Source organism: Falco peregrinus, chromosome 8 (assembly GCF_023634155.1).
Source record: "Falco peregrinus isolate bFalPer1 chromosome 8, bFalPer1.pri, whole genome shotgun sequence".
Classification (NCBI taxonomy): domain Eukaryota; kingdom Metazoa; phylum Chordata; class Aves; order Falconiformes; family Falconidae; genus Falco; species Falco peregrinus.
In genome coordinates, this window is record NC_073728.1 from 37,789,048 (window position 1) to 37,812,744 (window position 23,697).

The 23,697-nt window shown below is 42.6% G+C and overlaps 1 protein-coding gene across 1 annotated transcript in view; it reads right to left on the reverse strand.

Moving 5' to 3' along the window:
* LOC101920666 (von Willebrand factor D and EGF domain-containing protein-like) overlaps positions 1–23,697 on the reverse strand; it is a 185,895-nt gene that overhangs the window by 142,032 nt on the left and 20,166 nt on the right. The window contains exon 2 of the mRNA XM_013303196.3: positions 5,282–5,466. Coding sequence (XP_013158650.3) covers positions 5,282–5,466 — 185 coding nt within the window. The remainder of the gene's footprint in view (positions 1–5,281; positions 5,467–23,697) is intronic.

Here is a 23,697-nt window from a genome sequence, read left to right on the forward strand (position 1 = left end):
GGAGATGGTTTTGCTCCGTTACAGAATGAAATTTCCGAAGAAGGATATTGGAGGTAATCTTGATAGTGTGTCACAGGCAGGTATTACTGGGCATTTCCAAAACAGATTGTTGTATCCATAACTAACCTGTAGAAATCCTTGCTGTAGGATTGTGGATGCTAAAAAATCACAGTGTTTGGACTGGCTCATGAGAGAGAAATAACTTTAAAGTCTCATACAGTCCATATCTGAATCCAGAAGTCCCTGAAGCAGGGGTTCCTGGAGACTGGTAAAGTGCAAAGGTGAAACTATTCCCCTGCTCCTGCCCTTCTGTCCGGACAAACAGGTTCGGCTGTGGGCAAGGATGAGCACCTGGTGCCCGCTGTGGTGTGCGAGGTCGCCTGGAGGCTCCAGCCCCACCTTGCCAGCAGAACTGCAGAAAATCAAGTGAACCGGAGTGAGGGGCTGCATTAAGATTAGGAGGAAACCAAGGGTGAAGCAGCGGCTGCTCTGAGAGGCTGAACTTGGGCTGAGGGGATGTGGTGTTGTGCGTGTATATACCTATGTGTGCGTGCGTGTGTGTAAATGTATGTGTATACACATGGCACACGCCTATCAGGGCAGGTAGCATGCACGTTTGTGTATATGTATATGGATAAATGCTGAACCCTACATCTGGGCCATCTGTACTGATGGCTGTTGTGGGAGGACTGCTGGCTGGGGAGGTATGCTGACATTTCAGAAGATCTGGAGACCAGTGAGACCAGTGTCTTGCCTTGGCAGTGGGTGTGCAGTGATTTCTGTGGCCAGTGCAGTAATATCTACATTAATCTTTCCCCTCAAAGAAGATGGTACCACAAACCCTCTGTTTCAGAAGACAAGTGTTTGTTAGTGACAGTGGTTCTAGTAGTGATCCTAGTTATAATCCCTTCCTTTTTAGCTTACCTTTTGCTGTTTGCAATTGAGTGCTTAAAGCTGTGAATACTAACACTGCTTTGAGAAGTAATGAAGCAGACTTGTGCATGTGGTGTCAAGAGTGTTATTGCTGGCTCCAGAACCAAATACTCTTTGCATAATCAAATTCTTAATTGATGTTTTTCCTTATGGTTGCTGAGTATAATCTATGCTTTTTTACCCCCGTGTAAAGGAGGGGAAGAAGTGCATGTCCAACAGTATTTCTGATTTCATCATGAGGCATGAGCCAGCATCGCAAGACCTGTCTGTCCTTAGCATGGTGTGGCATTGGGCTTTGCATTGTGATTAGCAGTGTGCGCTTCTCTTCTGTAATCCACAGATTGATCTTTTATCTGACTGTAGAGAGGATCTTCAATAAAATTAGCAGGTCTCACATTTCTTTTTAGTATTCCTGCCTTTCACGGGGCTTGCCATATGTACCTGTACACCGATGTATGTGTATACCCTATATTATTTTAATTCAGAAGCCTGAATTTCTGTAACTGATGCGTTTTTCCTATGTTGACTGCTAGATACTACTTTGTATTTTTAACAGATTTTCTGTTAAGCTTTAATTTTTATGTCGCTTGTTCTTCCTCTGAAGGACATTTTGCTACTAGGTCTGGCCATGTCTGTGCATTGTTTCTTGCTGCTTAATCTTAGTACAAGCTTCCCTACGCTTCCTTCCTTTAATGTTTTTGCCTTTCACAGTGAATTTGGCAGTTCTTGAAGAACAAACTGTTGTTTGTGATCTGTAGGCAGCAGCCTCAATACCTGGGGATACAAAATTTGCAAGTTTGTGTTGCTTTTCTACTAGGATTTGGTTTTGGATGGGGAAGTGGCTGTGGCCAAGAGTGCGTGCCCAGGATCCGGTAATTGCTGTGCGTCCTTAGGGAGCACGGAGGGAGAGGCAAGGAAGAAATAGAGGGAGGAAGGTCAGAAGCATTCGTTACCCCCCACCCCCACCCCCCCCAGGAGAAGTTCAGCAGACAAGGCTTAAATTGGAAAGCTGTTTCAATCAAAAATATTTTGCCGCTGGAGGAATAAGTTTATGGACAGCATTTGGATTCAAGGGTTGGAGAATTCAGGAATGCAATTTGTATTTTCCCTCTGTTGGACATAAAAGCTTTTGGAGAAGCTTTTGGGTTTTTCTTCTGCCTTTTTTTTTCCTTTTTTTTTTTTTAATTGTTTGCTAAATTAGCAGATGAGAAGCAGCTTCTGAAGAGCTGTTGCTCATTTTGAATTCCAAAGGTGGCTGTGCCTCTTAGCTGTGACGTGGTTGTAGACCGAGGCTCTTGTAACTTCTGTATGTGACTTGGTTCCGCTCTCTGGTGAATGTAAGACCGTCTGTGGTTATGGAACGATATGGAGATGGGCCACATTTTTATTGTGGAGCTTTTCTTTGTGACAAGATTCAGAACACAGGTTTGGGCAGTGTGTGTGAGGGGCCCAGGCCATAGCTGGTTCTGGGAGCCCACCTCCCCCGTGCCGACCCAGCACGTGCGGTTGTCCTGCCGCAGCTCTCCCAGGCTGGGCAGGACCTCTAATCTCCATTATGGTTTAAATCCCTTTTGAGCTCAATTGGGTGACAAGAATCCTTACCTACTATTACTTTGAATTAAGAAGTTAATCTTATCCAGCGATAAGCAGCTAATTGTATCTGGCCAGTATCAACAGGATATCACCAGGCATGTATTTTACAAGCTGCTGGAGTGATGTACTTTTTAACTCTCCAGCTGTATTGTCAGGCTTTATTTGGTCTCTTTTCTCTTCTATCTGTTCAGGATTTTGTCTTTGACTTGTTTAATTAAAATCAGCTCACTCTAGCCAGGCTGGAATGTCCAATAATAACTGCTTATTAAGGAATGGAAGCTGTGCAGTTATTAATTTAAATTATTTTGTTCCAGAGGTTTTGCTCAAATTAAATAGAAAACCAAATTAAACAATGATTTAATTAAGTGGGAGAGAGAGAACGTAGAGGCAGATTTAGAAGGTGAAGATCTAAAAGAAGCGTATTCTTCCAGTTGTGACATCTAACAGATGTAATCCTTCATCAGTATGGTGAAGCAGAGATTTACTGTCATTCAGAGGATAATGAAGAAGCCGATGGCAAGAATTATGTTACAAGATAAGAAACTAAACTAATGAATATAGCTCTACAAACCTGAATAAAAAACTCCAGAGAAGAGATTAAAAGAAACAAAGCGTGTATTGTTGGAGAGAAATTTCATACAGTTGAGCATTACTACCTACTGTACCAGCTACTAGGATGAAAATTAACTCTATCCCAGCCTAAACCAGCGCAATACGAAACTGAACTAATGAATATAGCTCTACAAACCCGAATAAAAAACTTCAGAGAAGAGATTAAAAGAAACAAAATGTATTGTTGGAAAGAAATCTCATAGAGTCGAGCATTACTTCATGCTTCAAATTGCTGAAATACAGAGTCAGAGAGGGTGGGGGTTGGCAGGGCCTCTGGAGGTCAGCCAGCCCTTCCCCCGGCCGGAGCAGGTTCCCTGGAGCAGGCTGCACAGGGTCACATCCAGGCAGGTCTGCAATGTCTCCGGAGAAGGAGACCCCGCAGGCTCCCTGGGCAGCCTGTGCCAGGGCTCCGGCACACTCCAGGTAAGGACGTTTTTCCTCCTGTTCAGGGGGAAGTTGCTGTGTTGCAGTTTGTGCCCGTCGCCCCTTGTCCTGTCGCTGGGCACCCCTGGAAAGAGCCTGGCCCCGTCCCCTGGACGGCCGCCCTTAAGGGGTTTGCAGCCATCGATGAGATCCCCTCTCAGCCTCCTCTGCTCCGGGCCGAAGGACCCAGCTCCCTCAGCCTTTCCCCAGCCGGGGGATGCTCCAGTCCCCTCTTCACCTTCGTAGCCCGCGCTGGCCCCTCTCCAGCAGTTCCCTGTCTCTCTTGGACTGGGAGCCCAGCACTGGACACAGCACTCCAGATGTGACCTCACCAGGGCAGAGCAGAAGGAGGGGGATCAGCTCCCTTGACCTGCTGGCCACGTTCCTCCTAATGCCCCCCAGGACCCCACTGGCTGCTTGGCCACCACGGCACACTGCTGGCCCATGGGCAACTTTCTGTCTACCAGAACTCCCAGGTCCTCCTGCGCAGATCTGCCTTCTGGCAGGCCAGCCCCAGCCTGTGCTGGTGTGTGGGGCTGTTCCTCCCCACGTGCAGGACTTCACAATGACAATTTAATGGTAATAAAATGATAAATTAAATACTTGTATAGAATATATATACACTTACAGAGCAACTTGTAAAAATAAACTTCATAATGCATTGGGATAGTCAAGGATGACCTGCCATGAAATGAATATTTCATTAATACTTGATGTTCACGTTAATTAGATTTATGGTTTGTGTATGCAGAGTTAGAAATCGCACAGAAGTAACAATTACCTCTTAACATTTCATTAGATGTTAGATTATTAAGATATACTTCTATTGTGAGAAGTACACAGGTCCATTTTGAATGGATATGAAACATTTGGTAATTTTGAGAAAGTTCTCCAGCTAGGGTAATGTTGCCTAATATTAAACTTCCTGGCACATTTAATCTTTAAAGTCATTTATGGTAACTATATTATTATTTCCTGAACAGTTTTGTTTAACAGTGTGTTTGAAATTATTCTAACCTCCTGCAGCTGGGCTATTTGAGATGGCAATGACTTGACTTAGGGTATCAAGTTGCTCTGGCAGCGATGATTGCAAGTTAAATGTTATTGTCATGCATATTAAACACACATAAAAACAGATAATTATTGGTTTGTCTTTTTTAGAGGGTAGTCTTATGTGGTGGAGATTTTTTGCTCTAGGAAGCCATTAGCATGCATATGAATCTAAGCAATACAAGAAATGGTAAGTGGAAAAAGAATGAAATTTATCTTTTTCTTTTGTATCACTCCAGAATCTCTTTTAATAGCCATTTTTCTGATTATTCCTTTCTGATTTCTTAATAAGGACATGTTCTAATACACAATAAATTATATGGGGAAAGGGTCAGGTTGCAAAATCCATTCTTACAGCGTCAGGATTGCTTGGCAAAAGTATAACTCAGTGACGCATGTGGATTACTAAGTATTTCTCTTTAGAGTTGGGAAACACCTTGGTTTATGTTTGAATAATGCCCAGTCCATAGGGATCCTGGGATGCTGGTCTCTGACTGCTGCGCTTGGATATAACATTATGAGTATTACTATGGGAAAAGTGGTTTTAAAAACCACTCACCTATCCCCATAGCAGCCTACGGGCCGTGGGAGTAGAGAGGTGGCTGGAAAGGAAAACTATGGCAAAGGATTTACTCAGGTTCACCAGGGTTCGTGCTTAAGTTTTACTGACTTCGACGCATCTCGTTGGCATTTCTGCGGGCCTGTTGTCAATCACGAAACGGTACCATGCCGGTGGCAAGGAGTGGTCACAGACCAGGTCCTGAACTGCCGTTCGCTGCAGCTCCAAGGAGTCGAACCTGGTGCTGCGGTAGGGGTTGCGGAGGATGCGGTGTCCCTCCGGTGAGCACTCGGGAGCTGGGAAAGGTGAAAAAGGACAATGTTAATAAGTTAATTCCAGTTAATTCAATTGGATACTGTTAATAACTGCTTAAAGTGGGGTACATCCTCTTATGTTCAGGTTCAGTTTAGGATTGGGCTGATTTTCAAGGAAAACACTGGGAAAAGTTCCAGTTTAAAATTAAATACATAAAATTAGAAGCTCAGTAACATAAAGATTCTAGTTATCTAGATTTTCATCACATCTGAATGAGAACCAGAAATCTTAACCTTTTAATGTGATTGCAGCCTAGTTTTAGGGTTTAACATCTGAATCACTTCTCAGAAATCAAGTAATGTTTTGAGGTACCAAAGTCTCATGATCTTTGAAAAAATGTGCGTTTTTAATTTCGTTTGCTATACGCATGAGCATTTAAATCATGTTATAAATTGGCGCTCAAGCATAACGTGCACTTCACATACTTTTAAATACAGATTTAGAATAATGAAAATAAGAAAAGCTAAAGAAAGAAAAAGAAATGGTGAAACCCCAACAGTACAGGGTTTTTAGAAATAAGCTCAAGTTAGGCTTGCAGATATTCGAGCCACAGGTCAGACTTGCCTGAGGCATGTACCCATAAAGCCAAATGCATCAGAGCTGCTGTGCATGCATCCAAAGACTGAACCAAAACTGCTGCTCCTTGATGTATGTTTGTTTACATGCTTGCCCTGCTTACTTTCATACATGCCTTGACTTTTTTTAGAGCGCGTATTCAGTAGTTTCTTATCACCTAATAAAAGGAAGCCTTGCAGTGATTCTTTTAGAAGTTGTTTATCTTCAAAAAGCTGCTCATGTAGAAAAAAAGAACCTTTTCTTGGTTATCTTTGCCATTTCTCTGCAAGGCAAGGTCTATTTTTGCTGTGTTGGCGCTGCAGAGGGGGTCACAGAGGAGACCAAGGTGGAGTTGCTCAGCTTCATGCATCAGCAGCAGAAGGCTCAGCTAATTTCTTGCTGCAGTAATCTTTAATTGCTAATGATGATGTAAGAGGCAGAGAGCACATCACAGGGATTGCACAACCTGGTTTCAGGAGCCAGCCTGGCAGTCAGCAAAATCACCCCTTTGCACCGTGAATAGGGCTCATTTAGGTGACACCGCTGACAGAGAATAAGACCCTTCCCCATAATATCGTGTTTCAAATGTCACTTTTCAGATTATAACTCCGCTTTAATATTATGACGGTGGCACTCTGAAACAGATTTATCATTTTTATTTTATTGACAAGATACTCAGAAGGTTAAAGTCAATCCATTTATGGTACTATTTTTAAGGATTATTTTTGTTGCGCCAAAGGCAAGGCAATGATATACAAGACAAATGGGGACAAAATGTAGCATAACATAGCCTTTATTGCAATTTTCAGAGAGCTAAACTGTCAAAGTGATAGTGCAATTCCAATGCAAAATTCAGCTGAATTAATCCAGTTGCCTTTTTAAATAAAAAAAGAGCACCCTAAGCTTTTCTTTTCGACAGGTAAGAGCCATTTTAGAGAGGAAACACTTGGAATTACTGCACCTCTAATTAAATCTGCGATCCCACTCCCTCCCTCAGGTGTTCTTTCTGGGGATTTGGGTCCAGCAGTGGGGACCACATGGAGACTGTCCTTTATGAATTCCCAGCCCAAAGGAATAAGTGACATTTCAGCAGACCAATTATTTTACAGAAATGAAAAGTTTACCCTGTGTTTATAAACCATTAAAGAATGCAGGCATTTGCTGACCCCTTCAATACCACTCAGTGCTTCAGGACTGTTAATGGAAATGGGACTTTGGCTTGTGGTGCCTTTTGCTTGCCCTAAGTACTTACTTTCTGAACAAAAGACAAAAAAATCTAAAAGTAAACAGCTGTTTGCACACTGTTGCCACAGGAATCCTGCAAGAACGCTGCAAATTAATTGCATTCTCTTTCTCAATAATAATAATATCAAATTCTCCCTTTAAATGTAATTAATAACCTTCTGCTCAATATGTATTCGTTATAATCCAAATTCACACAACATGTTGTGGTCTTACCAATGATTAACTGCTCTGTCTAAACACTGCAAATATATTAGACAGAGACATGGCTAATTATTTTTTGTCCTTCACATAGGTTTTTTTGCAGTAGTATAGAAAATGCTGCTTCATGTATTAACGTTAGAGGAGTTGAACGCTGCAGATGGGAGTTGCAAAGGGCAAGGAAAGACATGGAGGAGAGCAGAGGGGAGGCACGCAAGGTCAGTAAGGAGAGTGGTGTTCACCCATTAAAATTAACAGCATTTGGGACAAAAGCCATGTGTTCGCTCCCTAAAGAGCATACATACAAAGCCCCTGCTCCAGCAGCCACCGCCTCTAAAGGAGTATTTAATTCTGCATTAAATGTCAGAGCATGTTACTATGGGTTTAGTGATGCTTGCAGGCTGTCATGGAGGTGGCAGCAAGGCAAACTGCTCCGCGGCAGCTCCCCCGGAGCCAGGCTGGCCGGTTCTGTTCTTACCCTGGCACAGATCACACCGAACCGCGTGGAGCTGGCGGTGGGGCACAGGCACGGAGCAGGAGGGGGTGTGAGTAAAAGGCTGGCCCAGGTTTTGCAGAAACCCGTGAGCAAAACAACTCCTCAATTATCGAGTTTCCCTTGTAAAATGGTTCTTATTACAGCCTTATGACAGAATCATTGTAAACTTTAACACACAAATTGCAGGCCGTGGTACAAGTTAATTACTACTGCCTTTCTAGCAGAAAAAAATAAATAAAGGTATCACTGTAATCAGCCTCTATGACTAAAATGTTATTTTAAAAAAAAACACCCAAGAAGACATAGCTGAGCCCTGTTGGTTGTTCACCTGAGGGATGCCTGCCTGTACCTTATGGTGACTGCAGCTATATTCTAACCAGATGAAGCCTTCCTCTTAATTTTAAGTTCATGACAGTGTCAGATGCAGATGTCAAGCTTGTGTTCAGTGATGCAGTGCTCAATATCACAATTGCCGCCGCCCCCCCCCCCCCCCCCGCCCCCCGTTGTGGGGAACAGTAAAAGTCCACATCCGTGTCTTGTACAGAGTTGCTGTTGCTCTGCAGTAGGCAGGTTAGATTGCCTTTAAAAGGAAATATTTATTTCTTTACACAGGAAATACCTATGCCTTTAATCACCCAGCTCTATTTCTATAATTGTATTAAAAGAGCTTATGAAAAAAAATGCTGGCTTTTCAGGGAGCAGAGAGCTCATCGCCATTATGACCGTTCTGATTTCCTTCAGGAAGAAATTAAACTGTACAGTGAGATTTTGTTGTTCTTGGTCCAGAACGTTGTTGGAATTAAATGTTGCGCTGTTGCTGGTGCTTTAGTCTCCTGCAAACAACTTCTTGAACCACCATCACCCCTGATATAGGCGAGGAGCTGTTGCAAAGACATAAGGATTTGTTTGCTTTACTAGACTTAAAGCATTTTTTTCCAAGCCCAACGATTCTGTGGCAGCAACCTGCTGCTAAGAGACGCTGAGTAGCTCCTTTCTGACACAACAGGCAAATAAATAATAATACCTGTTGCAGCTGCTAAGTGAAAATGGCATTTGAATAACATGGGTGGTATGATAAAGGGAGTCCTGTGGGGGGGAAAAAACCCCACTGTCTCCGTTTAAGTGACAAGGATCATTACCATTAATGCCTGGAGGTTGAGACTCACCCAACTTTCATGTGTGGAAAGTTGTTGTGTGTAAATGAAACAAAGACAGCCTGTGGGCTTGATGGGCAGAGGGCACCCTCCTGCAGAAGGCAGAAGCATCCAGAAATATCCAATGGGAAATGAGCAGAAGGTGGATATCTGAACTGGTGTTTCATGCTGAAATACTGCTGTGGACTGTGGTTTGGCTCTCCCAGCTAAAGGAAACATCTGTGTGACCGTGGGTGGAGGAAGATGTGCCTGTCAGTGGGTCCTGGTGGCAGCAGCCCAGAAGCCCATTCTTATCTGGGTGCTCAATATTGTAACGGCTGGGACTGAGGCTCCACTAGGGACAAGCCAAAAAAGAGTATGGAAGGGTATCTTTAGGGCATTACTCTGGGATGCACCCAGCACAGACCCAGACATTGAAGACCTGGAGTTTATTTCAAGCAGGTTGGTAGCTGGGTGGTTTGCAAGCAGCTGAGCCACCCATGCACTTCTTGGCTGCAGTGGGGACCACCAAGCACTTGCTAAGGGTTCATCCATCCTGGCTGATGCTCATGGCTGTGGGACAAAGTATCAAACATGTCAGGGAGGGACATCAGGAAAATTGGAGTGTCAGGCTGAAAACTTGAAAGGAAATAATTTGCTAAACCTTTACTTTTATTTCTAAAGGCAGGTGAGCGCAGGTGTGACAGAGCTCTACCTGTCACTCTTGCTCCCAGTAAATATCAGTGGCTTACATGGAGGAAAGTTTAAGAAGCTGTGAGACTTTTTGTTTGCTTTGAATAGCAGCTGCAAATCATATAATATCAATAGGTGATGGCAGCTAGAAGACCCTGGAAGAAATATAGTCCACAAGCCTGAGGTGCATGTTTGTTTTGGGCAAAGCAGTGCCAGCAACACAATATATTGAAAGGGCATTCCAAAGCCCTGGGAAATAGCTGCCAGACTGCAAAACAATTTTTGTGTGGAGGGTGAATGAAAACCCAGCGACTGATCCAGCTAACACTAACCAACAGCACCGTTTGGCTATGTGCAGGAACTGTGGTGTGACCAGGAAGGATTTATTCCCGGATGCACGTTTCTTTCTCACCGTTGTCCCCCACATCGTGGGAGCCCGGCTGAGCCTTCCCCCCAAACCCCAGCAAGCCCCAGGCCCAGGGAAGCGGGGCTGCCCACCGGCTTTGCTCAAAGGCAAGGAGGGGATGTGCCGGGGGGCTTTTGAAGTACGACCTTTGAAAATACACATAGGTATATGTAAGTATGCATATGTATATATATATATGAATGTGTATGTATGTATATATCTCAAATTACGTATTATTCATATTTCTGAATTTGTGTGACATCCAGTAAATTTTTGAAGCCCCTCCCTGGCAGAATTTCAGATTTCCACTTTTTGTTTCTTACAGTCCATAGTGGAACAAAACATTTTCCAGAGCGTTTGAATTTCTCTTCACAGGAAAACGATGAAAGATTTTCATTGGGGAAAAAATCAGTCCAAAATGCCTAAGCTATTAAGCCATAACTCCAAATTAGTTGCAGAGAAAGGATGTGTTCACTTTCTTCTCTTTCTGGTTCGGAAACAGAAGGAAACCTTTTAATCGCCAGCCACTTCCATGCCCTGTGGCTGCATTTCACTGATGTAGCAAAGCTCAAGTGGAAGCTTCTGGAGCTCTCAGTGTGTCAGTGCATCCACTTCCCCATATTACGATTTACCATATGTTGAAAGACAGCTTGGGCAGAAAAGGAAGGCAGATACTGGGAAAGGGAAATTCTTTTCAGGCTTTTAATGGATGCATTCAAAATAAGAGTAGAAGGCTCTGATCTGACAACATTTAAAAATTTCTTTTCGTGAATGCAGGTGATCAATAATCTATTAATAAATAAGGCATTTGTAGCTCAGGAACGTCTGACAGTATTACAGATGAAAGTTACTGCCGTATTTCACCAATATTTGCTAAGATTTTAATGCAATCTTTCTGTGTGCCGATGACAAAAATTTTATTCCTAAAAATATTCCGAGGCAGAAATTTGTTGTAAATGTGAACGCGATCGCTACATTACAATGCTTGAACCATACATGCTCCTCGGGTAGGTAAAACACAATAATTTTATAAAAAACTGTGATAGCTAATAAATAAGGCTATTTTCAGATAACTCAGAAGCAGAAGAACCTCCTACTGAACTGAAATGATAAGGAAGCACACTGTATAAACACCACATACTTATAATGGCTGGGTCCTGAACAAGTCATAATGTGTTCATAAGACAAAATTGATAGAGATAAATGAACCATTGTGTAAAATGAATGTAATTATAGAAAAGTTGACCCAGGAAGAGGCTGAGCACCTGCTGAAAAGAATAAGACAATTTTTCATGCATATTATTTGTGCTGAATAACAGACAGAGTTAAAAAGAAGGAAAATCAAGGCAAGCAGTAACGTGGTTTTCTAGGAGTCTGCTGTTCAGCATTCCCCCTTGGATATTACACTGTTTTGAAAATAAGGTGTCTTCTTTTAACCCAGGGAACTCTGCACGCAATTAAAGACACTCTCACATCTATGTTTTACAGAATGAGCACTCTTCATTCAAGGCAGGCTTTCGTGTGCTCGGTTCTGAGGATCTGCTATGTTTGGAAACAAAATGTAGCTACGATGCATACTCCTGCCGTGCCTGAGCACAGTTCAAGCACCGACGACAGAGGCAGCCGTGTGGGAAGAGATCCCTTTCCTTCTTCCTTCAGTCCCACAGATGCTCTATACGACACCCTTGGTATTTTGTTCTTATGGTGTATGTAACTGAAACTGTTACTAGAGATTGCTCCCACCAGGCAGGATTAGTGAGTTTATTGCTTAATTCTCAGGGATTTTTTCTTTTTTTTTCTGCACAAAAGTGATAGCACAAGGCCCTGAGGGCAAGTGTAGCTGCAAAAAAATCCTGCTACAGTCTCAAGATGTTGTCTGTATGATGCATCCAAGTTTCATTTGCCTGGGAACAAGGCCACTTATCATTCTGGTCTATGAAGCAAAGCAATATACTATTGACAAACCAAGTGCCAACATGCAGTTCCAGAGAAAAATAATTATTTATTCGTGCTAGTATCTCTTTTATCTTGGCTTGCATTTCTATTTTTAACTTGTGGTTTAGAAAAGAGGGATTGATTATATGAAACTTTTCTTCTAGTCTGTGTTTCCCCTGGATGCTTTGCAGAGCGATGCACTATGTACAGCTTGCACAGGAGGAGGCAGGTAGAGGCAGACGTGCATTCTGCATGGGGCCAGAAGAGCTGGCAAAAGGGGCCAGCAAAGTAGGGGACGAGGGGTCTCTGCAAGAAATGCGAGCAAAGTCTGAGAAACTTCTGGGTAGTTTAGTGTGGAGTTTGGAGCGCTGTCACAGGAGATCTGCTGAAAAACACTTCAGTGCTCCTTAGAGAGGCTGAAGGAACTGAGTGTTTATTTTCAGGGACAATGCGTGAGTGGCCAACTGACCTGGATGAGCCAAGAAGCTTCCAGCAGAAGTGTTGTCCTCTAAACTGTTTTGGTCTCCAGGGCTCGCTATCTGGCATCTCTCATCAACGTGAGAATTGCTCGTAAATAGCGTGGTGGGCACGAGAGGGATGACGCATGATCACATGGATGGAAAGCAATGGGTAGCTGGACAGGACAGGTGAAGTCTGTAGTTCCCCTGCTTTGCGAAATATAGCCTCATCTATTGACTGTGCCAGTTCGAAAAATCAACAAAGCCAAATTGTGTCAATTACTCTATTAAATTTTACCAGATCTCATCCTCTCTAATTCTGGCTTAGCTTCAGAGCCAGGAGGGCTGAGCATCTGAATACAGAAATCACTTACTATTGCTGTGTCAGAAGAGAATTAAAAACCTCATAAATTTCCTCAAGTTATCTCTCAGTTAATGATGATGCCTTTAAGGACTTCTGAGCAATCAATAAAAAGAAAATTATAATTATTGTTATTGATTGGTCTATTTTGCTCTCGTCCCTCAGAATGAAAAAGTGAAACAAAATTAAAAGGTTCCTTCTTACCTCCTAATCTCAGTTGAACATACATTTGCAAATGTAGCTTTCCTAAATAGCAGTAGCAAAAACGAACTCACATGTTTTGATTTTAGAACCCACTGGGCTCTATTCAGATGGAAATTTGATTTCCATGGTTTACCCCTTTGAGAGCTGGAGCTGTTGCCATGCCTCAACTGCTATGCAGGCTAATTACAATTTGTGAGCCACACATTTTTCCAGATCACTCCCATGGTAAATGCTGAATTTTGGCCTCATTTCCCCCCACTTCTTCAATTCAATTCTGTATATGGATGATATAGCGTTGGGGAAAGTGTCACCACTAACTTATTGTTAGCGCATCCAAGATGCAGCAGAGACTGGCGGAAAGATAAGGGGACTCCGACTGCAGGCAGCTCAGTGCTGCCAAGTGCCAGCGTCGTGCGTGTGTCCTGGGTGTGATTTAGTTCCTAATGTATGCAGGGTGACGAGACAATTTTTCCTGCTATTGTTTTGCTATTATTCATCGCTATTATTCACTCCATTCACTAGCACAATAGTGGTTTTGGCAGCCTCACACTCCTCACATGTTTATAATGGGCTTTTCTGTCAGGGTTTTGACATTTGGGAAGAATGGTTTGGTTTTCTCTTGCCTTTGGAGTAAGGCTTTATTCGTTACCCTTCTGCAGCAATGTATGTGGACACACTCCGCTTCCCAGCTAATGCACAAACATGGAAGGATTTCATCACCTTCCTACCAAAATTCATGTCTTCTTTGACCCTGTCCTTAATCCTCTTGTAGGCTGCCGGCTCTTGGAAACTTGGAGAGAGGCTGATGCAAAACGGGCTCAAGCACATTGCAGCTCCTGCTGCTCAGGCAAAAGCCCCTTCTCATGCATTATAGCACTTTGGGTGGATTTAAAAATATTGAAATAAAAGGTCATGAGCTCGAAATAGCCGGCAGCCTGCCTGGCCAGCATGATAAGATAAAGCCGTGTACTCCCAACCGTGGAAGTGCGACATTAAGTCTAATAGACTTCTAGAAGCCAAGTTTATCAGCAATCCTCACTGTTTGTTTCCTCAGCATTTGAAGGATACAGTTTCTGTACATACAGTCATGATTATCTTCAAAATTAAAATGTTTGGTGCCTTCCTCCTATAGGAACAGGATGGTCACAGTCTCAACCAGCAGCTTCCCTCAGCCATGGTGGTATTTCAGAGGAATCTCCTACGTCTGGTTGCGGGAAGCGCCCCACATTGCATGTCCAGCACTTGAACGACATCTATTGATGCCTATTCACGCCATGAAAGGGCAAGGCTTTCAGTGCCTGTACAGGAAAACTTCCAGATAAGTGCATTTACTATTTTTATTTAAAGGGATTTAGTTCCCATTCACTGTTCTGACAGGTACTAATTTTCCTTTGTGTTTTTTTTTTTTTAGGGTCATCTCTGCTTTGGTTGCTCCGTGGATCTCTATTTACCAGGAGGAGTAGAAGCATTCATAAAAACAGTGAAGTTTCAGTAATCTGTAAGGACTTTAGCTATAAGCTCCTTTTTGATGTAAAAGAAAGTCCAATGCAGCTGGTATCACCTCAGTCTTCATTACCTTTACAGCTGCTACCTGTGCAATCTTTTAGGATGTAATTACCATAATAAGAAAAAACATCTCCATAATTATGTGTGCGTAAAGCAAAATACCTTTCTCTGGCCATCCAGCTAGAGCTGCAGATACAGATATGCATGCCTACAGAGGACACAGGGGATTAGGGAAGCATAGGATTAAACATGAGACAATTGTTGCCCCATATGGTGCATATTACAGGCAGATGTGTTTTGATCAGGATCAGCCGTGCAGAAGGTAAACCGACTGGTTTTTTTCTCATTTACATTGAACTAACTTTGATCACAGCGTAGGTTCGTGTGTTTTAAAATTTATGCTCGCTTAAAAATGACTCCAAATGTACTGGGGAGATTTGTGTCCTCAGAAGGTTTTCCGAGCCAGGAAATGAGCTCCATCCCCAGCTGGCTAGTCAGGCTGTGTGGGGTTTTCCGTGCAGGGATGGGATGGGATGGGGATTTCCTTCACCACAGTCGATGTGGTGCTAGTGCTTTTTACAGGAGGTATAGTACTGACACTTTCTAGTTCTTTAGAAAGTAAATAAAAGAAAATCAGATTGCCAGATGTAGTATTCTCGATGGGAACCAGGATCTTTCTTTCTCAGACACTGATAACACAGTATAGTTTCTTCTCACCAGGCACAATGAGTCCTAGTAATTTTTTTATTTCCATGGAGCCATTTCCATGCTGAGCTTTCAATTCTATTCCTCCACCTCCTTTTTGCCTGATAACAGTGAGAGCAGACTTTCAGCTTATAAAACAGAGTTATACCTCTTACTGAAAAAGATGGTTTAAAAACCAGCACCGCCAAAGGAGGAAGTAACCAGAGCTTAATTGTTTTGCTAGGGAATAATTCAACAGAAAATGCTATCTGTATATCACCATCCACAGGTAAAACAAGGTGATTATAGGCACACATGCACTATTTCAGGTTTTATTCCATCTTTCTGTTATTAAAACCAGACTCAATTTTGCATTCTTACTTGGTAATTGGCTAATAACTGTAATTTTCATCTTAAGAAGACAGTCTAGAAACCACTGTTCAGAAAAGCCCTACAACATAATAGTTGATCAATTCTTCATTACACTTGATGCATTCAGTTTGCCACAGTCATTTCATCTGCAATTTGAGCTAAAGAAACAAAAAGCAAAAATCTACTCAAGCAATTTCAGGTTGGAAAGCCATAACACAAATTAGTACACAAAGAAACAGCAGGCAATCAATTTATCATTTGCTACTTTATTCTTTAGCAATTTGCAGTCATTGCTGAGTTGCTTTTGAAACTTGTAAAATTAGATTATGTGAAACCTGGTGAATGTCAGGTTTTGGTCATTTCTGTGTTGTGCTGTATGAGTTCTTTAGAAAACAAAGAGTGTGTACAGGTAGAGTGGTCTGGCATCTGCTAATACCCTGCACAATCGCATGTAGCTAAAACTTATCACAGAAGCCCTGGCAGCTCTAATTCTGTTGTTTTCTGCTCTTAACCCAGTTCAGAGAAGGTTTAGTTTCCACTAAAGCAGCTATATGCTGCTTCGTAAGACACACTGTGCACCTACATCTCCAAACCAGTGTGTGAGTCAGCTGTGGTCCCACATGCAAGACTGACTGTTCCATCTCCTACAGTATCCACCATGTGGGTGGAATATTACAGAAATGAAATGAAGTTTTTAACCCCACGCTTTGAATAACATGCCTGTCAGCCCATTAATAAAAAGGGGTTTGCCTGTGATAGACTGAGAAGTGGTGATGCCACATGCTGCCGCGCAGACCTTACAGCTGCTCACATTTATTCATAGGTGACCTCAAGCAGGCTTTCTGTTTTTTATCCCCCACAACATTCCTCTTTCTGCATTCAGAAATGGGGATCCCATTAACCTTTTTTAGCCTTGATGTCGAATTGAATTGTGTAGAGATTGTTTGCAAGCGGTGGGTATGCTCAGAGAGGCACTGACTGCTCAGAGCAGTCTGCAGAATAGATGTGGTGGAAGAGCAAGGGAAGTCAAACAGACAGGACAGGGAGTGACTTGGGGACATCTGCTGCTGGCTTGGGGCTCCCCTGGCAGATTTGGACCTGGCTGCTTTTCCCCAACTTGAAACCAGGTCCCACTGAGACTGTGGCACAAGTGCTTGGGTATTCCATGGCAGCCCAGCCTCCCACTGAAACTGCTCTCTTTTCTATAGTTTTGTTAACTATATATTGTTACCTATAAATAAGAATGTGCTGACTTTGCCAGCTTCCAAAGCTGCTTCCCTTCCCTTTACTTTTCTTTGCACCTATGCATATTCCATTATGTTTATAATATACATAATTTCATCAGGAAATTTCTGCAAGTCTGATACCAAAATGTTCTGCTGCTTCATGATACCCCTGCAGGGCAGAAACCAGGGAGCGTGATATTAAACCCAGTTTCTTCGCCCCAGCCTCTGCTTATTGGCTGTAAAGAGGTGGGAAAGTCTTGCTTTTTTTATCCAGGCAAGAGGATTTCTGACAGAAGCACATAGCTGTGGGAGAGAGCTTCACAGATGAAACTTCTGAAGTGGGTGAGATAGAGGCAAAGTCCCTACAGGACCAGGTTTACTTGCTGTCACTTGCTCCAGTCTCCCTGTGGGAATCTAGGCATCTCGCTGCTTAGCGTCCTGGCTGTTCCTGCCCTCCTGCCTTGCCAGTCCATGTGCTGTGCAGCAAAGAAAATCGCTCCTCACGGACTATCAAAGCTGAACTGCTTTGGGTAAGCGCATTCACTCGTTTCAGAGTTGGGCCAGGTCCTTTCTCCTGGACTGTGGTGCAAGTAACCATCCTTATAGGACTCCTGCTCTCAGCCCATGCTATTTATGCAACCTTTACACTGAAAATCACATTGGTTGTGAGTAACGTTCAGATGGAAAAGGTGGTCAGAAATAGCATCATCATGCCTCTCAAAGAATTTCCCTAACCTGCCTGATTCTTGATTAATTCTGTTCCCTTTGAAAAATTTATGTTGAATAGCTTTTGTGGTTTTTACATTAGAGTCTGGGTTGGTTTTATGGAGCCATTTTTGCATTGGCTGGACTAATTCTGCAGCTGATCGTGTTTGGCATGTTTTGATCTCAGCGGTCCAAAAATCATCTTTTCATCAACAGAAACTGCTGCAGCACAAGATCATTGTCTCTCATTTGAAGCACATTGCAGACAGGTCTGTGTTTCTGTTCAACAAACACCAGAAGACCCAGCCTTTGAGCCTGCCAAGGTGAATCATGCTGGGATGGCAGGACCGAGGTGCAGTTATTTTCCCCTTTTTCACTTCATCCCCCACCATTTACCCACCTACCTCCAACAAACCCTTCTGGCAGGAACTGCAACTCTCTATTTGACCCCACATATTACTTTCAAACGTGATGTGAAAGGAAAGCCAGGGTCCAAATGTACTGTGAAGATCTTTGCTAGCTGTTTTTCAGCCTCTCATTCCTTCTCTGCCATGCCACTGTAAAATTGTAGGCTAAGGACAAGTTTCGTTTCATCCTATCTATTATTTGCTGAAATAAGTGTCTAGTGTAAAGGCAAGAAGTAAAATCTAGGTTATTTCCTTACAGAACATGTAGATTCAGCAGTATGGCTCAATATTAATAACAACTGAATGGCTAAATCCCTGCAAACTGGGATAAAAGTTTGCTCCCAGGGATCCAGCAAACACACTTAAACCATTGAATTACCTTAATTCTAAAATAGCCTTTTAGCAGTACCACAGGGCCAGGCTACACTTTGGGTTATTTTTGCTATATCTGGAATTTTGAGGCTATTCCAGAAACAGACATGCACAATGAAAAGCAGAGCTGGCCAAACATGTGAAGACTTGAGGTATAAAAGGATTAACAGATGCTAATGTTCTACATTTTTCTGCTGCAATAATATAAGTACAGACAACACCCAGAGCAAAGCAGAAAGGAAAAGACTGCATGTAGGAGGGACAGAAAGACACAGCTATAATATTGTGCTGTAGTAAATTTTGAAAAAGGCAACTGTTGAACAGATGTTAACAGCACATGGAAAATGTAGCAAGCAGATGATTTGCAATTCACCGGTCCAGTGAGGAAAAGTGACTTATTTCAAACTGAAACGAAACCTTTCAATTTTTTTTCCAGAGAAATAGTGTCTCTAAAATCACAAAGAAAGACTGATAATAATTGAAAGTCAGACTAACCTGTTCTTCAACCCAAAATTAGATAACTTGGAAACAAGAGACATCAAGTAATTTCATTTGCAAAGATGTTGAAAGGACATATTTCACCTTTTAGAAAAATATGCCTTTTTTTTCTCTGGGCCAAGTAGCTTGTCACATTCAAAATGAACCTACAGTAGATCTTGCTGATGTAGGAAAAAGTGTCGCCAATGCCATTTTAACCCAAGCTTTGATCACTCAAAACACGCTCCTGAGGGCGCTTGTATCATTGGATTTTCTCCAAGGAGCGTAGTCTCCCTGCTTTTATTTTCCCTATCTCCACTGCCCTCATCCACATTAATTTCTCTGTATCATGAGCCTTTATCTTTCATTCTTTTTATTCTGATTGGGGGACAACGAGATCCAAGACACAGGTCTCCTGCACGACCCCCATCACATTACAAGCTGGAAGCTACACAGCTCCTATTGCTCTGGCATCAGGAACGCAATGCATGCACACAGCACAAACTTATAGAAGAATGAAGTGTGTCTTGGCATGGCAGGGTTGGGCTAACGAGCCCCGATTACCCAGTGGAAAGAGCACAGAGGCATTCTGGCATGAGCAGTGCCGCAAAGAGGGTCAGCCTATTGCTTTTCTGATAATCCTTCTCATGTCTAAACTATGGCTACAGCATCTGCATGGGAACGTGCTGTGGGGAGACCACTTCGGTCTCTGGAGGGTCCTTCTAGAGCACAGGTATCTCCCTGTACTCTACCACAAGCAAGGATGTCTGATTCTGATGTATCTCCCATACTGTAGTGATCAGCCACATAAATGAGTGATTCCCCTAGCTATGCACCCAAACCACTCTGGATCCTTATCATCTACGATACTTTTACACTTTTCAACAGCCAGACACAGTCCTCATCTGCCCTAAAGAGATACCTGCCCTTCCTAGATTTTTACACCTTTTTAGCTTGCAATTCTGCTCAGCCACAATGCAAATTTGTTCGTGTTGACAGCAAGTCTGATCTGCCGTCAGGGTCTCGATCGCTGCTATAGATAACACCATGTAGGTCTGACTCGAAGTGGCCATTTGAACCAGTTAAATTCTGTATTTCTCTCAAACTCATTTCTTCTTTGTTACTTATTCATTATGACTCCTTGACTACAAAGAGTAGATCAAAGCTGAATATTTCTCTTTAATCAGGGACCAAAAATATTATCACTCTGATCATAGGACTGCAGCTTTCATATTTTCTTCTCAGACCTATTCTTGGAATGTGTCCCATCATTTAAAATCTTCTTCCAAGGTAGAAAAAAATGACCTTTACTTTTAGGGCAAACCCTTTCTTAGGATAGTCCATGGACTTCATGTGTATACGCCAAGAATGACATAGACTTTTATACAGATTGAATCTTATTGGCAATAATTCGCAGCACTTTTGCATCACCAAAATCCTTTCAAAGATTTCTTACAATGGCGGGTTATTCTGGCTGTGGTTTCAGGAGAAAGGGCAGGCTGCCTTTTTGCAAAAGGCTCTGCAAATAGTCATTAAGCTAAGTCTCATTTCCCATGAGATCAGGATGTAAAGAACTGAGATGTGATCATATACGTGTGTGCATAAGATGTATGTGCAAGGGTGTGCTTTTTAGCTTTTTTATAAGGTAGGTATATATATGTATAACAGCTAAAATAAATGTTAAATTTTTTTTTTCTGCCAGAGCAAGTAGGAGCTGGAGCTGTTAGCAAACAACATTAAGATTAAAGAGAATAAACAGACCAGTTAATCATTTCTTCTGGCCCAAGTAAAATTAACACTACAGCTGAGTTAGCCCCTCTTACGCTGATGGGAAAAAAAATAAATCCCCCTCTGCAAGACGAAACCTTGCTAGGAGGAGAAAGAGAGAAATACACCAGGGAAAACAGAGTGCCTGTCCCCATGGCCCTGAGATCTAGTCTGAGCCAGGAGCAAGGAACTACAGGACGCTTGGGCAATGCAATTAGAAGGTCAAAGCAAATAGGGCAGGAAGGGACTGGGGGAGGTCATGTAATCCACCTGCGTTCAGCAACATACACCACGGATTACGCCCAATCCAATTTTCCACACGTGGGATAACATTTGTGAACTTTAGAGATGTTACCATTGCTTGGTCTGTGCTCTTAGCAGAGTGCGATGCTTTGATGCAGAATTTATCTTGCTGAGCAGCTCCCACAAATTCCCTAAAAACTTTGCAAATTCTTTTGCTCAGGGCCTCAGGTGCTGCCGCAGGGGAATATCTGCAGGGTCCCTCTGAGGAGATGGCTCTGAGCTGTCCCCGTTGCTCAACAACGAGGGGCTTGTTCACACCCGCGTCTATTTAGGGCTTGGCATGGGTCTGACATGCCTTTTTTCACTCTCTCTTTGCTAACAACTTGCCCCTCAGTATTTGGAATCAGTATAAAGTGAATAGGATGAGATACCATATGTTAATTCCAGTATGCTCTTTGGCTGATAAAAGTGAAAAGTATAAGCTCTTTGTGAGATTATAGCTTATAAGTGAGTTAAGGCAATTGCATGGATAAGCTAGAAAAGCAGTAGCTTTACCCATTAAGATTTTATCTAAATGATCCGAATGTTAAGAAGGAGGGAGAAAATAACTAGAAGGCTGGGTAACGAGATCAAACTACTTAAAAATCTGATCTCTGGTCATGCAGAGATTTTGAATATTAAACTTTTTAGTACGTCTAAGGGATGTTTAGTGTGTGGTGGTGCATCGGAGGTGTTAGTTACTCCCTTGCTTGGGTGGATGTGTGTATTTTGCTACTGCACATATTTCTCAGGCAAACAAATGTAAGTGGCAAGGGAAAGGATGTTGTTCCTTGATGCAGTTGTTCTCTTGACACTTCATACTATGAAATACACTCCAAATTTCCCAAGAGACTGAAAGAGACTGAAATTATGAAGAATAAGATTGACTGAAATGGATGACAGTGTTTAAAAAATGTTAGCTCGTATTGATGTTTTGAGAGAAAAAAAATACTCCGAGAACACTGCCCCGAGGAGGTGATTGATACGGCTGCCACGGGGGCCTGTGTCGTGCCGGATAAGTCACTCCAGCCGCGTCAGAGGTGATCATTACTTTTATGCTCCTCGTTTTCTGGGTGTCTGACTGATGACCCTGGTATGCAGAAATATGAGGCACTTAAAGCTTAGCTGCTACCGAAATCTCAACGTTGGAGCTGGCTGCGAGCTTTCCAATGAAAAATTTTTTCTGATGGAAAGTGTTGACTTGCAACAGCTGAGATTTGCACGGAAGTGTGGGGTTTTTTTCCGTTGAAATGGTCATTGTGTGGTTTTTAGTACAGAATTGATGGAGTTAAAAAGGGAGGGGAAAAAAAGAGGGGGAGCACTGCATTTTGGAATAATCAAAGTACATGAGAAACTGCAAAATGAGAGGCTCAGGCTCTGCTCTGGGTCTCCCCGAGCAAAACTTCCAAAAATTAACGCTGTTATCTCCTGGGCTAACAGCTATATAGGGGATCATATATATATATATATATATATACATGGGGGGGGAGATGGGAAGGAGAATAGGATCTTTCTTCCTTTCTCTCTCTCTCTGAGTGCTTTTACTAAACATTTCAAAGGGAGTTTGTTTCATTATAGTGTGGAAGAGTGAAGAAGAAAGTCTCTGTACTTTTCATGGAAGCGGAGAGCAGCTCCGTGCCTGGCTCCCCTTTGGGCAGCTCTGGGTTCAGAGATCAGACACCTCAGCAGGTGGGCACTTTTAGCCCCATTTCCTTGTCTCTGAAACCATTAACTTGTTGGCCTGGAGATGCTGGTGAAGTCAGGATACATCACACCTCACACTTGCCTTTTATTTACTACACCAGCAACACTGTCAGAGAAAGAAATTGGCTCATACTGTGCAATTTGTTCTTAATAACCCACGTCAGCTTTTCCCCATCACCTTATTTTTCCCTTTTCTGAGTCAGGATTTAATATTGCTGAGCCATGCACCTGTGGGGTTTGCCTACGCCCTTCTCAGCTCTGGATGAAGGGAATTTCATGGACAACGATCTCCCAGACAAGGTGTCCCACCACTCTCATAGTTAGACAGTGTCCGTGCTGAGGTCGCCTGCGGACAACTGCTGCCTTCCCTGCTCCCCATGTTAGAAGACTAAACACAACCTCTTTCAGTCCTCCCTTCTCTAACATAAGCCTATTTCTTTCAACTTTCCTTGCAGGTTACATTTCCAGGCCCCTCGTTAGCTTTGCTGTTCCCTTTTTGAACTGCCTCTAATGTGTCCTGCTTTATTTAAGTATGATGATCAAAATTAGACATAGTGCTCCAGCTGTGGCTTCTCAAGTCCGAGTGCACGGGTCTAATGAGTTGCTGTGCTTTATGTGCACTACCCTCAGTAACAAATTTTATTCTTGTTAATTTTTCCTAATAACTCTGCAAGTTGTGGGTCATTAGGAACCTGCATTGAAAGTAGTCTCGCTGGGCTGTAGGTTCTCAAATCATCGTTTCATCGCTTTTTGATGTTAAGTATTGAATTTGTGCTTCTGTCTTTGTCCTTCTTTGGATCTCAGAGGTTCTCCATAAGTTTTTGAAGATAAGTTTTAATGATTCAAATAATGATTTGGCTGTTACTCAAGAAGGATTCAGCAGTTACTGACAACCTGGATATATCCATTTTTAGCTGTCTCTCTTCTTTTTGTGCCTTGTGTTCCTATTACCGTTTTTAAATTAACTGTGCTAAATATCTGATTGTAATTAAATTTCTCTGAGAAGACTGAAGCAAGAAAGGCTTC